This window comes from Dama dama, chromosome 13 (genome assembly GCF_033118175.1).
Source record: "Dama dama isolate Ldn47 chromosome 13, ASM3311817v1, whole genome shotgun sequence".
NCBI lineage: Eukaryota > Metazoa > Chordata > Mammalia > Artiodactyla > Cervidae > Dama > Dama dama.
Window position 1 is genome coordinate 73,456,690 of NC_083693.1, and position 14,801 is coordinate 73,471,490.

General features: G+C 46.3%; 1 protein-coding gene and 1 pseudogene across 12 annotated transcripts in view; one reads left to right on the plus strand and one right to left on the minus strand.

The window, feature by feature from the left end:
- The window catches only part of PPP2R5C (protein phosphatase 2 regulatory subunit B'gamma), a 131,647-nt gene that overhangs the window by 67,964 nt on the left and 48,882 nt on the right, over positions 1-14,801 (plus strand). For all 12 annotated transcript variants that reach the window (XM_061159435.1, XM_061159431.1, XM_061159436.1 and 9 more), the window contains one exon: positions 9,093-9,292. In XM_061159435.1, coding sequence (XP_061015418.1) covers positions 9,224-9,292 — 69 coding nt within the window. In that variant the 5' untranslated portion in view covers positions 9,093-9,223. The remainder of the gene's footprint in view (positions 1-9,092; positions 9,293-14,801) is intronic.
- Positions 10,980-14,359, minus strand: LOC133068245 (NADH dehydrogenase [ubiquinone] 1 beta subcomplex subunit 3-like; annotated as a pseudogene).

Genomic DNA, 14,801 nt, shown 5'->3' on the forward strand with positions numbered 1-14,801 from the left:
GCAGCACACTCCAGTACTCTTGCCTGGAGAATCCCATGGACAGAGGAGCCTGGTGGGCTACAGTCCGTGGGGTCGCAGAGTCAGACGTGACCAGGACGACTTGCACAGCACAGCAGCCATGCATCGTCTTCCCCGTCGAGCGGGCCCCAGCCCCCCAACAGCAAACCTTCGCCTCCTTGAACCGACGACCTCCCTCCAAGGCCAAGCTCAAGTGCATCCCCAGAAACCCTTCCCTGCACCACACTCCCCACCCCCAGACCCCGTCCTGCCTCACGCGTCATTGCAGTTCTCACACATTTTAGTTGTTCTTTTCTTTTAGATCAAGTGTCATGCTTTAATGACATGCCTGGGCTGCCATGCCTGGTACCGTGCCTGGCGTGTGTATGCTGGATACATTCTTAAATCAGTTCCTTGTGATACAGGCTCCACATGTTCAAGGCCGGGGCCTGCTCTGCTCTGCTTTATACCAGACGCGTTAGATCTGATGAACAAGTCGTAGCGCCGTTTTTACATTATGCATCTGAAGTCATGATTGCTGATCTTTTCTTTGAGAGAAAGAGGGAGACACTTTAGTTAGTTAGAAAAAATTAGAGGTCACTAAGATTTCATCTTGATTGGGAATTTTTTTCAGAATTTATTTTTAAAAGGAAACATATCCAGAGCTTAAATTCTTCAAGGGAAATGCACGGAGGGACCTTAGAAACATGCTGGGATCGTCTGTGTGTCCATCAAGGTTAGTTTGGAGGTCGTCAGTGTTTCTTCCTCTGAAGCTGTTGTGTGGGAGACGCCCGTGTGTACCTGTGTGTGGAGCATGTGCCGGGCGGCTCGGGGGCTCCAGGCACTTGGGTCTGGGAGGAGGGTCGGAGGCAGCAGGCAGGTGTGGAGGAAGGAGGCTCACGGCTCGCTGTGTGCCCCGGAGTGTTCTTGGGGGCGTTTTTTTGCCACGTGCATGTATTCGGTAACCTTTTCCGTTTGTAATGTAACTCACAGACTCGTGCACAACAGATGCAAAGAGTGAAAGATCATTGCAAAGCCAGTCTTCCTGTAACCAGCACATCCACCAGTCACCCCGACAGCTCCCCGGAGGTCACGTACAGGTCTCAGGGGCGCCTGTTTCTAAAGCCTCCGTATGAACGGAATCACACTGGGAAGTCCTTTTCACCTTGCCTGATTTCGTAGGGTACGTCCGTGCTGTGTGTAGCTGTATTTCGTTCCTCGCCACAGCTTCAGGGTATTACGTAATGCCCACTGCTGGCGGGCGCTGGATTGTTCCTGGTTCAAGCTGTTAGTGCCGCTGTGGGCATTCTCTGACACATGTTGTGGTACACGTGTGTCTGAATTCCATTAGGTTTGTATAAACATACATGTGTGTGTGTGTGTGTATATACACACGCACACACATGCACGCTCACACACACGTATTTAAAATGTATATAATTCCCAGCAAGCACATTTGTCCCCTCTGTCCTTGGTGACGCCAGACCCTGCAGCCCTGCCCAGCAGCCCTGCCCAGCCCAACACAGCTGCCCCCAGCACTGAGTGTCCTCAGACTATTTGCTTATGCTTTTCATTTGCATTCCTCTAGCCATTAGTGAGTGGTGATCCTTTCACGAGTGGTTAGCCTTTGGGGCATATTCATGAAGTGCCTGCTTAAGACTTTTGCCTCCTTTTCTATTGGTTCTCTGCATATTTCTTACTGATCTATTGGAAATGCTTACATATTCCAGACATTAATTCATTGGCTATATGTATTCAAGTAGTTATCTTACTCTGTGGCATGACTTTTCATTCTTTGTGGTGTCTTGATGAAGAACAATGTTTGATTTTATATAGTTCATTACATCAGTCTTTTAATGATTACAGTCCTTAGGTCTTAAGAAGTCTTTCTCTACATAGGATATTCTTTTGTATTTTTTTCTAAAAGCATTAGAGCTTTATCTTTCAGACTGAAGTCCTAGCCCTCCAGGAGCTTATTTTTTATTTTTGCATAGAATATGATCTGATTTCTTCTTTCTCTCTCCTTCCTTCCTTCCTGTCCCAGAGCTGTATTCTTAAAAGACTGATCTTTCTTCACCATTCTGTGATCCAGTCCTGCCGTAAATCAAGTATCCACGTCTCTACAGGCCTGTTCTAGGCCCTGTTCTTGGTGGCCGTTTTCATTCATGAAACTTGCCTGTGAGTCTAGATTTCTGGGACAGCAAGTCCCCCCGCCCACCCTGTTGTTCTTCTCTGAGGGTCTTGGTTAGTGTCGACCCTTTGCTTTACCACATGGCTTTTAGAGTCACTTATCAGTTCACAGAAGTCACTGCTGGATTGGATCGAGATGGCCCTGACCTCTCGGTGGGGCTTCCCAGGCGGCTCAGTGGTAAAGAATCTGCCTGCCAATGCAGGAGACACAGGAGAGATGGATTTGACCCCTGGGTTGAGCAGATGCCCTAGAGGAGGAAATGGCAACCTACTCCAGTATTCTTGCCTGGAAAATTCTATGGACAGAGGAGCCTGGCAGGTGGGATCGCAAAGAGTTGGACAGGACTAAGCATGCACGCATAAACCTATAGATCAATTCCTTCATCTGCTAAATGTTATCTGTAGAGTCCTGTGGCCAGTATCTCTCTGGTTGGGTAGCTAGGGAGAGCTTCCCTCGGAGACAGTGGAGAGACCAAGGTGACGCCTCACCGCTGCCTTGCAGCGTTGCTCAGGCAAGAAAGAGAAGAGCGTTGGTACTGGCAGATGAAAGGTGGCACAGGCAGAAAACCAGCAGGACTCACAGAGACGTCATTAGAATTAGTAGGAGCTGTGATGATCTCGAGGGGTGGGGTGGGGTGGGAGGCTCCAGAGGGAGCGGACACGTGTATACCTGTGGCTGACTGATGCTGATGTGTGGCAGAAGCCAGCACAATATTATAAACCAATTATCCTCCACTTAAAAATTAATTAATTAAAAAATACAGGAAATTTGTTTTCATACACACAAAAGGGTAGCTGGTTACAAAAGTCATACTCCAGATCTTTTTTTTTTTTCCCCTAAACCACAGCAGCAGTTAGAAAACTCTTGAGTCTTTTTAAAGATACAGTTTACAGTAGCATCAGCACGTAACAGACACCTAAGAATCAATCTTGAAAAGTGATGTGTAACATATTTTTAGGAGAAGAGTATAAAATTTTATTGAAAGACATTTAAGAAAAAGAGTAATTGGAGAAGTATTTCATGTTTGTGGATTGAAAGAGTCAGTACTGCAAAGACTTCTGTTCTCGCCGAAATGATCTGGGGAATTTGAAGGGCCATGCATGGTCAAGACGTGAAGCTGGGCAAGGTGAAGGAGCATCGTCTGACAGGTAATAAGGTCCGTTGGGAGGCTCCGTGGTGTTGGCCATGGGGCAGGTGACGGTGCGACAGAAGGGCTCTCCTGTCTGCAGACACTTGGTTCAGGACAGGAGACACAGGAGGCAGTGGGGAAAACAGTCGCTTCAAAACCTGGTGCGTGAATTCTCTCTTTCAAAATCAAAGCAGTGTTGCTGAACTCTTCTTGGTGGGGGAGACTTGCCAAGAGTAAGTGGAATTTAATGCCTATTAATGACGAATCCCAGATTTACTCCAAGTTGGTAGTAATTGGATTCAGCTGTATTCCCACTCACTTTGTACTCAGAATAAGTGTATTGGAAAGACAGGATGCCATGGCTGAAGGACTGGCTCTCTCCTCCTGGAGAGTCTGTATGTGTTTCCGTTTTGTGTGGACTGCCTCTTGTCTGCAGGCTTAGAATGGGCAGGTGCTCATAGACTCTCGTCCCTGTGCTGTCAGGAAGGCGGGTGCTGGGGGACAGGAGGGATGCACGGGGGTCTCTGAAAGCCAGCCCGCCGCATCTGCTTGGCATGGAGTACATGAGTGACTGCAAAGTGGTTCCCACCCTCACGGGCGTGCCTCCAGCAGCATCTTCTCAAAGTGACGTTCTCCGGGCTGTGGTTCGTGCAGCTCTGGCTTTGGTTCTCATCGGGGTTGTGTTTATTTGGGAAAAGCCATCATCTCCGTGCTAGAAAGGCCTGCCTCTCTCTGACTGTCCTGCCAAAAGCTGGTCCTTTTGGTATCTTGGAATGTTTCTCTTCACCACCAGGATGAGTCATACGGAAGTGGGCGTCCCTGTTTTGTTTTTCCTTTGATAATATTTCTACCCAGAGACAGAGTTCATGTGCCTCCCCTTCCAGTACAGTGACAGTTCAGTGATGTAACTTTTTTGTGTCCCGTCCTACAATTTGGCAGTTAAAACGTGTTGTCATGTCCATCCGTCCCTGTGCTAATTGCGATGCACAGACGCTGTAAATACCTGTGGAGCCAGCTGTGAACTGCTGGGTTGTGTTGGATTCACCTGGGAAGGCCTGGAGAAGCTCCTCACTGCGTGCCCAGTGGTCCTCAGGCTCTCCATCACTGCTGCCTGGAAGCAGAGCAGTCTTAAGCACACACCTCCAGTGTGTGTCGGCTCCTATGTCAAATATTAGTACCTCTTACTTTTCTATTCTTTGTAAAAGAAAACACAAGTAGATGTTCAGTCATCACACTGGATAGGCCCTGGGGCTCACCTGCATCTTGGGGGTCAGCGGTCAGTGGAAGGTGTCCACTCCTTACTAGCTTGCCCTGGGGCCGCTGGTGAGAGCGCTGCCCTCCCTCACCCTAGGGCCAGCGGCACTCACGAAGCCACCCCAGTCTGACAGTGACCCTCATGAAGCATCCCTATGCGTCAGTTATTAATTACAGGCTTCCCTTTAGTAAATATGTTTTTAGAAGAGTAATGCGTTCTTCAGATGCTGTGGGTTAGTGTCTGTTCTCCGCTCCTTGCCTCCTGCAGGTTTTGCGTGGGTATCGTCGGGTTTGCTCCTGGTATCATCAAGGATTTACCTTGAAGTAATCAGGAAGTGTCCCACGTTCACATTAGCAAATCAGTGAAAGCAACTGAGGGAGGGAGTGAAGAAATGTATGTAAACGTAAGGTACCTGTGATGTTATTTGTAGAGAGAAATGTTATCGCTCATAGCTTAAAACAATAATAATGAAAGGAAATGTTAATCAACATTAAAAATGTCCCAGCCAACCTTGTCATTGCCCCTTTCGTGTCCTCTTTCTCTTAGATCAGAGGTCTCACTCAGCGCACTGTCTAGCTTCCGGGTGGGATCCTGGGGCTCGTCCAGACCGCTGTCACGGGGGCTACAACAATTTGTCTCATATTGTGCTTTTTAGTTGATGCTCTCTTTGGGGCTTAAGGTCGCTCTCTAGTGTGTCCTAAAACAAGAATGTCAATGTTACTCATCTGTAGACAGTTTAAAGTAAACCACTGTCACTCATGGGCAGAATTCAAAATCCATTCTTTTTTTATTGTGCTTCATAGAAGTAATTGTAAAGATTGGGTCAAATCTGGGGTCGTGGTTTATTACTTCAAGAGTCAGTACCAGTCTTGAGTACCAAACGCTGAAGTGTAATATACCGAAAGCGTCAGTCCGGTTAGTTTTTACCATTTGATTCACATTACATGGTAATCAGAACAGTCAGGTCAAGTACGGGTTGTATTGTCATACCTTTTTTCTTCTTTCAAGGTTCATGCTCTATGGCTGATTCATGTTGATGTTTGACAGAAAACAACAAAATTCTGTAAAGCAATTATCCTTCAATTAAAAAATAAATAGATTTTTTTATCTAGGGTGAAACAGATCACCAGCCCAGGTTGGATGCATGAGACAAGTGCTCCGGCCTGGTGCACTGGGAAGACCCAGAGGGATCGGGATGGGGAATACATGTAAATCCATGGCTGATTCATGTCAATGTATGACAAAAACCACTACAATATTGTAAAGTAATTAGCCTCCAACTAATAAAAATAAACGGAAAATAAATAAATAAAAAAGATCAGCAATGCTAACATAATAGTTTTTAAAGAGCTTATTTTTCAATTACAAAATAACTCATTCTGTAGAGACCCAGCATACACAAGGGTAAAAAGCATATTCTCCCACCACCTCCACTCATTTTTATCCCCCAGTGGTACAGTACTATTAACCCAGCAGCAAGTACTGAAGATTTTTAAAATATGCTGACCAACAAGAACCTAAATTAACCTGCATTCAGAAAACACAGGAGGGGCTTAGCTGGTGGTCCAGTGGCTAAGAGTCCACCTTGCAATGCAAAGGGCACGAGTTCAACCCCTGGTCAGGGGTCAGGGAGCTAAGATCCCGTATGCCACGGAGCCGCTGAGCCCAGACACCACAGCTGGAGAGCCCGCATGCCACGCCAAGACCCAGCGCAGCCAAATAAATCAGTGAACATGAGGAAATAGCTGATGGGGCTGTGGGTGCAATATTTTTTTACTTATTTTGATTGGTCTAATATAGTTTTTTTAAAAAAACAATAAAGTTGTAAATTTTAGCCAAATGAGGTTTTAAAACACGAGTTCATGAGATTATGCTCACAAACTTTAAATAAACTATAAACAAAAATATTTAATACAGTAAAGATTGAAGGCAGGAAAAAAAAAAAAAAGATTGAAGGCAGGAGGTGAAGGGGACAACAGAGGATGAGATGGTTGGATGGCATCACCAAGTCAATGGACATGAGTTTGAGTAAACTTCGGGAGTTGGTGATGGACAGGGAGGCCTGGCGTGCTGCAGTCCGTGGGGCTGCAAAGAGTCAGACACGACTGAGCGACTGAACTGAACTGAACACCTTAGCTATCTGGAACCCTGAAAGAATTGAGAATTTCAGCAAGTTGAGATTTTCTTGTTTTTTTAAGAAGGATTTTTATAGGTAGAAATTTTATGAAGAAAAAAGATTTTACTCTGCTCCTCCTTCTTACTGCAGTAGGTTTGTTCCAGTGTTCTGGCGACAGCTGAGTCGTCATCAGGTAGTTTCTGGGGTAAATACGGGCTTCTCGGTGCTCTACAGTGGGAGAAAGCCAGAAGGTTCCACGTACATGAGCTGTAACTATGAAATGCGCTCACTCAAGGTGTTTCTGGCAAAGTGGAGGGTGAGTACAGGTGTGGAATTGAGTGAGGACTGAAATTAAGCTTGGAGGTCATTCAGAAAATGAAGCTTTTCGTTGAAAAGAGCTGGATATTTGATTGTAAAGGGACCTTAGACATTGTGGTGACTATTAGCTATTTCAGTGATTCGGCCACCGCAACTCAGAATGTCTGTGGTCATAGTTCTGTCCCTCGGTCCTGAGTACCCTTCAGGCAGCACCCCCTCACCTCCTGGACCGGCTGTGCAGTCTGGGGACTCGGGGAGCTTCCCGGGAAGTGGGGGGCCGTGCTGAGTGCCTGCTGGTTGCAGGGTTCCACACCAGGCACTGGGGGGTACAGAGAACCAGGGGGCAGTCGCCTGGCACCTGCTCTCAGAAAGCAGCCCAGGGAGGGAGGAAATGCCCACCTAGAGAGCTGACCATTCAAGGCAGGGGGAGCTAAATGATGACCCTGGAGTGCGTCCTGTCTGACCAGGAGGTGAGGAGGCCCAAGCGAGAACCCCAAACAGGAGGGGCAGCTGGTGGAGGAAAGGGAGGTGAGGTGGGTTGGGGGAGCTGACGCGGAGAGAAGCGGGTGGAAGCAGGGAAGCCCGGGCCACCTGGGGACCCACTTGAGGTGCCGGCTCCTGTGGGGCGGGGGTCTCAGCAGCTTTGGTCTCAGGACCCTTTGACACCCCTCAGAACTATGTAGGACCCAGAGAGCTTCTGTTTATGCGGGCTTAACTACTGATATTGACCACATTAAAAATTAAACCAGAGAGGGTGGTATCATTTTCTACTTTTGTAAGTCCTTTTAATGTCTGACTTACTAGGAGAGAGCCGGATTCTCCGGCCTGCCTCTGCATTCAGCCTGTTGCCATATGTTTTGGTTGAAACAATGCAGGAAGACACGAGATTGGGAAGGGAGGAACTTTTCAGATCGTTATGGACATCTTCTTTGATACCACAGCAAAAAGTAACCAGTGAGAGGTTTCTTGAAGGAATCTGCAGCATGGAATCTGAAACCACAGTAATAGGCTCCTATACACCTTATCAAATTAAGACCCAGTGGGCTGTTTCGCCCTCTGAATGGCTATTTTGCCCTTGACCAACAGTGTAACACCAGTGTGATCTTGTGGAAAATCTTGGTTCACTGCGTCAGGCAGATCTTGGACACATTTCAGTCAATGTGTCAATAGATCTTGTTTGTTAATATCCCCGCCGATCTCCTCTTCACCCCAGAAAGCTGTCACACTCAGACGGGCAGATCGGGGCTTTCCAATACCTCCCAGAACATCACATGGAGCTCCATCACTTCCCAGTCCTACACTGACCCTCCGTGCCTGCGTCTCGTTTCTGTTGTATCATTGTAAAGATTGCATGAGAAAACTGTGTGATGTGTATAAAGCATTCAGTGTGACCCCTGGCCCCGGTGAGCACTCCCTCTGCAATACCGTTACTGTTTGTGCTGTCTCTGCGTTGCTGTCGTCGTGTGTGACGCGTGTTGGCCGTCGCCCACACTGACAGAGGATACGGGGCCCCCGGGTGGGTGGAGACCCCCAGTGTGTGCCTGGAGCAGCTCGTTTGGGCAGCTCCACAGCGATGCCTCTTGCTGCTGGCCGGCTGGCCGAGGGACAGCAGCCACGCCCTCCACCGTAAATCTATAGCAACGGCGGGCCCGAGGGGGCACCCACCCGCCCTGTGACCGCTGACCTGCCGTGTGCAGCTGTCCCGCGGCGCCCCTCTCCCCACCCTGGAGCTGGGCTTTGCCTCCTGTTACGCTGCCGGCATGTGATACGGCGGCAGTGTCACGTTTGTTGAATGAAAGCACTTCATGAGAAAGAATTTTATTTTGAACAGTACTCTGGACATGGCTTCAGAGAGTTAAGAAACACGGAAACTTTGTCATGGGAAGCATATGATCTGAGCAGCGACGAGCTGATTTTTTCCTTCCCTTGTCTTTAAGGAATGTATAACCTCTATTCACTCCCACCCCATCTCTTGTTTCTCGAATCTCTATTAATTGAAAAGTTGTAGGAAACTTAAAAGCACGCCACAGTAATTCTGGGTTAAGCGTTGTTGCGATCGATAATACTTTGCTCTCTCCTTTTTCAGATGTTCCTCCTGCTGATCAAGAGAAGCTTTTTATCCAGAAGTTACGTCAATGTTGTGTCCTCTTTGACTTTGTTTCCGATCCGCTCAGTGACCTAAAGTGGAAGGAAGTAAAACGAGCTGCTTTAAGTGAAATGGTAGAATATATCACCCATAATCGGAATGTGATCACAGAGCCTCTTTACCCAGAAGTAGTCCATATGGTAAGTAATTGCCGTCTAACCAGCGTGCCCAACCCTCGGTGACAGACTGAACTCTGACTTACTTAGAATATGCTAAGACATTTAAGCCTAACATGACATTTGCTACCCCAAAAAAATCCTCCTGTTCAAAAATGTGTCCTGGCACCTGGGAGAATGAACATCTCTGTGCCATGCCCTAGACTGCAGTGAGGGAACTCGAAGGACCGCTGTGCCCTGCGTGTGTTAACTTCACCTGATCCTCACGGCCACCACGTGGGGTAGAAATGTCAGATCTTTCATTTTTTTCTTAACTGTCTTACCCCCTTTAACAGTGTCTATGCACAATTCAGAAGTAAGCGTGTGGTCCACACATGGGCAGGAAAATGCTGATGGTTGGGAGGAGGTAAAATAGTGGTGGGGCCAAGCTGGAGTCAGGACAGTCCACCCTGGTTGGCTGGTTCACCGTTGGTTTCATTTGACCCGCAAATCCCTGTCTTCAGTCTCAGACTGTCCAACCCATTTCTAGGTCCTCTGCAGGTCCCGCTGTGACCTCAGTCAGTACCATCTAGAAACACTTCATGTGATACCATTTTTAAAACTCTAGTGTTTGGTGCCGAACTCCAGTTTCCTATTGAGTTTTTTTGAATCGTTGTTATTTTATCTGTCTTTGACATATTACTCCTTGGTAACTAAGGAATCCTTGTGGCTTAATATAAAATTTTAAATCCTGATTTCCATTGAACTCTGTAAGTTTCTGGTTCTTTTCCCCCAAAGCTATATATTTCAAAATCGACTAGGCTCATCGACCTAAAATATGTTTCTCCTTACATTAGTATGTGTGCTTTGGGAAAGAAGAAATGCAAGTCATGTTCTTTGTGTAGTTCACAGGCTGTTGTGTCTGAAGCTGAGATCAACTTGCTTTCTTTATCACGGTTAACTCTTAAAGGTCAGACTTTACCAGCCTGTTGTCCGCCTAGGACTGTGAGGTCCGTTCAGGTTCCGCCCCAGACGCCTGCCTGAAGAGCCATCACAGGCCTATTGCTATTCAGTCACTAAGTCGTGTCCAACTCTTGGCAACCCCGTGGACTGCAGCACACCAGGCCTCCCTGTCCTTCACTATCTCCCGGCAGCCGTATACTGATCAGTAAATCCTTCACAGCCTCTCTCATTCAGACTAAGGAAAATCAGGGAATGTCTTTTTCTGTCCTTAATTTCCACTCTCAGTTACTATGGAAGGGCCTCCCAAACCCCAGAATCACAAAGAGAAATCTCTAATGTTTTCTAACACTTTGATAATTCTCTTGTTTACAAGATGCTTTGCAGTCCTCCTGGAACTTTTTTTTTTTTTTAATGTCTCAGGGTAAGGATATAACTGTGTCTTCTAAAATGATTGAAAAATCATTAGTCCCTTCATCATGTGATGAATATCCCCCTTTCTCCATTGACTTTAAATGCTGCTTTACTGTATATTAAGTGTATTCTATTTTTGAATTAAGTGTATACATATGTCATCTACTATATTTAAAAACACTCAATTTATTCTGTTTTAAGTGACCCATGTGGAAGCTTCTTCTGTTTGGACGGGGCCTGGGCTGCCGGCAGCCCCTGAGTTCCGCTCTCTCCCCAGGAGGGAAGGGTCCGCAAAGGGCATCGAGGCCCAGGCTGGTCGGGTGTGGACTGGATGTCTGCACTGCCCACCGGCCCCCGTCTCTCCTGGGTCTTTCACCGAGGTGGCGTGTTACCAGAACCACTTAGCATGCCTCAAGCTCTTGAGACTTGTTTCAGATGAAACGATCGTTGCTTCCTGCCTCCCTCTTAAAACCGTGTCCTAATAACCAGCCTCTCCCGCCGTCTTAGCTTTGTTCCCCACCCAGCAGTGCAGGCCATCTCCAGAGTCCTGGGCATCTTGCCTCTGGTGCACATAGCAGACACTTGCTGAGCATCCCCTGAGCACGTTTTTAGATGAGGAAGTAAGAGTGGTGAGCAAGACGTGCGCCCTCCCAGAGCCGGGATCGGTCACATGTCGTTTTTGGTTAAGGTGAGGAAGCGGGGAGAGGGGAGAGCTGCAGGACCGCCCACGTGGTGGGAAGAAGGCGCGGAGAGGAACCTGCTCGGAGGGGAGTTAGGCGGTCCCCCGAAGGTGCGCGCAAGGAGGCGCTTTTCCGTGTCCCTGAGAACAGGGACGGTCAGTCTGTCCTCTCTGCTGCGGCGAGGGCAGGAGAGCGCAGCCGCCCCCTTCCCTCGAGGAGCGTGAGGGGAGGAGCAGGCGGGGTTTGTGCTTCGTAGACAGAGGGCACGGGGAAAGATACAGTGCAAGAGTGTGTGGGGACGGTCCCCGCAGCATTTCTGACCGTCTGGGTGCAGGATCCAAGAGCCGACGGAAGGCCTCCACCGCGCAGTGCCTGGACCCGGCGGGGCAGGTGGAGCGGTGGGCCCCTTCCTGGTTCCAGCCCACGCTCCTGGTGTGCTGACCGCTGAAGTGACACTCAGCCGCCTTGCTTGAAGGGTTGCCCGGTGTGTATTTTGTTTTGGTTTTTTTTTGGCCACACCACATGGCCCATGGGATCTTAGTCCCCTAACCAGGGATCAAACCCAAAGGGAGTCATTTGTATTTATGAATACTGTCATAGTATTTTTGCAGACATTTATTCCCACTGACTTTGAAGAATCCACAGCTCTAGAGATGTTGCACTCTTTATGCTTACTTCTTTTAAATACATTGCCTGTTACACTGGGCTGCTGTATTTTTTAACATTTATTGACAGGTAATTCATAAGTACAGTCCACCCCTTTAAGATGTACAATTCAGTTTAGTCTGTTCACAGGATTGTGCAGGCATCAGCACGTGTAATTTTATAATATTTTCATCCCCCTAAAAAACATCCCATACCCATGAACAGTTACTGCCAGTCTTCCTAACTCCCCCCCTGCCCCTGGTAACTGCTTCGCTATTTTCCGCCTCTGTAGATTCGTCTAACCTGGACATTTCTTAGAAATAGAATTATACAGTACGCAACCTTCTTTTACTTTGCGTAATGTTTTCACATTTCATCCATGTTGTAGCATGTATCAGAACTTCTTTTTATTGCTGAATAATATTCCATAATAATAATATTCCACAAGAATATATACCCCACATCTTACTTATCTGTTTATCCATTGATGGACATCTGTGTCATTTCTGCTACTTGGCAGTTGTGAATAATGCCCCTGTGAGCACTCACGTGCAGTCTTTTGTGTACATACGTGTTTTCATTTCTCTTGTGTGTTTACCCAGGAGAGGAACTGCTAGGCCCATGCTAACACTGTGTTTAGCAGTTTGGAGAGCTGCCAGACCGCTTTCCAAGGCGGCAGCCCTGTCTCACGTTCCCAGCAGCAGGGCGTGAGCGCTTCGGTTTCCCCACGCCTCCCATACTTGTTACGGTCCGTCTGTTTGATGGTGGCCGTCCTGGTAGGTGTGAGCTAGGATCTCATGGTCGTTCTTGTTTGTGCTTTCCTCTTGGCTAATGACGTTTAGCACTTTTCTTGTGTGCTGTGTCTTTTTATGCGTCATTTAACAGAAATTAAGTGAACCTTATAGATCATCAAGAAATTAACAGAACCTTATAGATCATCAAGCTCAACCTTTATTTTCCAGATTAAAATAGCTTAGGTTCAGGCAGAGGAGGATGAAAAGGGAGCAATACCCAGGGGGAAGTTCCTGGAGTCTAGATTCTTGGGTTAAATCACAAAAATTCCATTATCTCAATATTTAAGCCATTTTTAAAATATAGTCAGCCATCTGGTGTTTAATTAAGTTATCTAATGAATCTGTTTTTCAGGCGTTGGCATTTTTCTCAAGCAAAACCAAGTTAATAGCATAGCATGTTCTTTCACAGAATACCATTTATACTTGAACGACTAACAAAAAGGTTATTCAGACTTGGGTTTTCAGGGAGCATTTTCTCACAAAGTAAAATGAAAATGTCACTTTAAGGAAGATAAGATAACTGATGATGTTTATTGTCAATGATTAAAATTTGAGCATTCAAAAAGAAAATTCAAGCTCTCAGGAGAAATTTTGAATTTTGGAAGATTTGTGTCTGCCAATGCAGACTTCAGCTTCCCAGTGCTGCAAGCCGTCCTGCTGAGACTGGTGTCAATACCAATGAGTGGGATTCTTAATATACACAGTGAAAGGAACTAGACATTGTGGTGCCTCCACAGTCCTGTGAACATATGGAAAACAATCAAATTGTACATTTTAAAGGGGTGGATTGTATGATATGTGAATATCTCAATAAATCTGTTTTTAAAAAGCATGGCAGTTTAGTCTAATAGGCAATTTGTTTACAATACATTAATACACATAATTCAGTGAGACCAGTATTTTCCAAATGACGAACAGATGATGTTATAAAATCATTCATTGGCCGGAGAGCTATTCAAAGTGCAAGACACATCAGAGGGTTTTCAGGAATTAGAGACCCCTCATTGGCAAGATTTAGGATTCCACAGAATAGGTAACCTTTAGTGCACTACCACTTGTCAAGTTTTGGTAAACTATCAAAGAAGTCTACAATTATCTAGAAGAGCTATTGATCACCCCTCACTTTTCCAACTACCAAATGCTGGAGACAGGTTTTTCTTCCTGTATTTCAACCAAATGAACATTCTGAGCATAGCAGATATAAGAATTCAGCTCTTTGTGTTTTTTATGTTTTTTTTTTTAATTAAACCAAACATAAAGAGGTTTGCAAAAATGTGAAACAGTGCCACTTAAGACATTAAAAGATATTTCCAGGTATTATCTTCAGTGATGTTTCTTACCTTTTTTCTGGGTCTCCAGGTGATACTCAGCCCCTACAGCTACCACAGACGCGGCAAATCCCCGCTGAGCCCTTTTAACAATGCTCCAACAGAGGAAACGTTGTTTGCGAAGCCACCCATGTATCTCCAAGCTTCATTGCGGCCCCATGCATCCCTTAGTCCTTGTTCAGCCAGTTTCTCCTGGACAGTGTTTAATGGTGTCCCTTCTGTCTTCCACCATTTATAATCTGGAAGTTCCATTTTACTAGGACCGTGTTCATGTCCAAGTCCATGGGCCATGTCTGAGAGCAGTCTGACCTCTCAGGACCCTCCAGTGCCCTCTTCTCTCACTGAATTTGTTTTAGGAAATATTTTTATTTAATATGAGTTGTTTTCTGAAATAATTAGTTGTTTTGAAAAAAAGTACTTATTTTTATAAATGTATTTATATTGGCATAATGAGTTTATTATTTTTTAATGAGCAAGTTTTTTTTTTAATTTCTCTACTTTAATTTCTAATACAGTCAATGTCCATAGACAGAACTCTCATAAACGAAAGTTCTTTGGATCCTCAATAACTTTCAGGAGTTTAAAGGGGTTCTGAGACCAAAAGCTGTGAGAACCACTCCTCTCAAGTTCTGCCAGCGCGGCCTGGGAGCGGCTCAGAAACGTTTCCTGGGTCACCGCGCTGTTTGCCAGCGTCTCCGGGTCACCCGGGTCTGCCTGCGCCGCCCCGAGATTA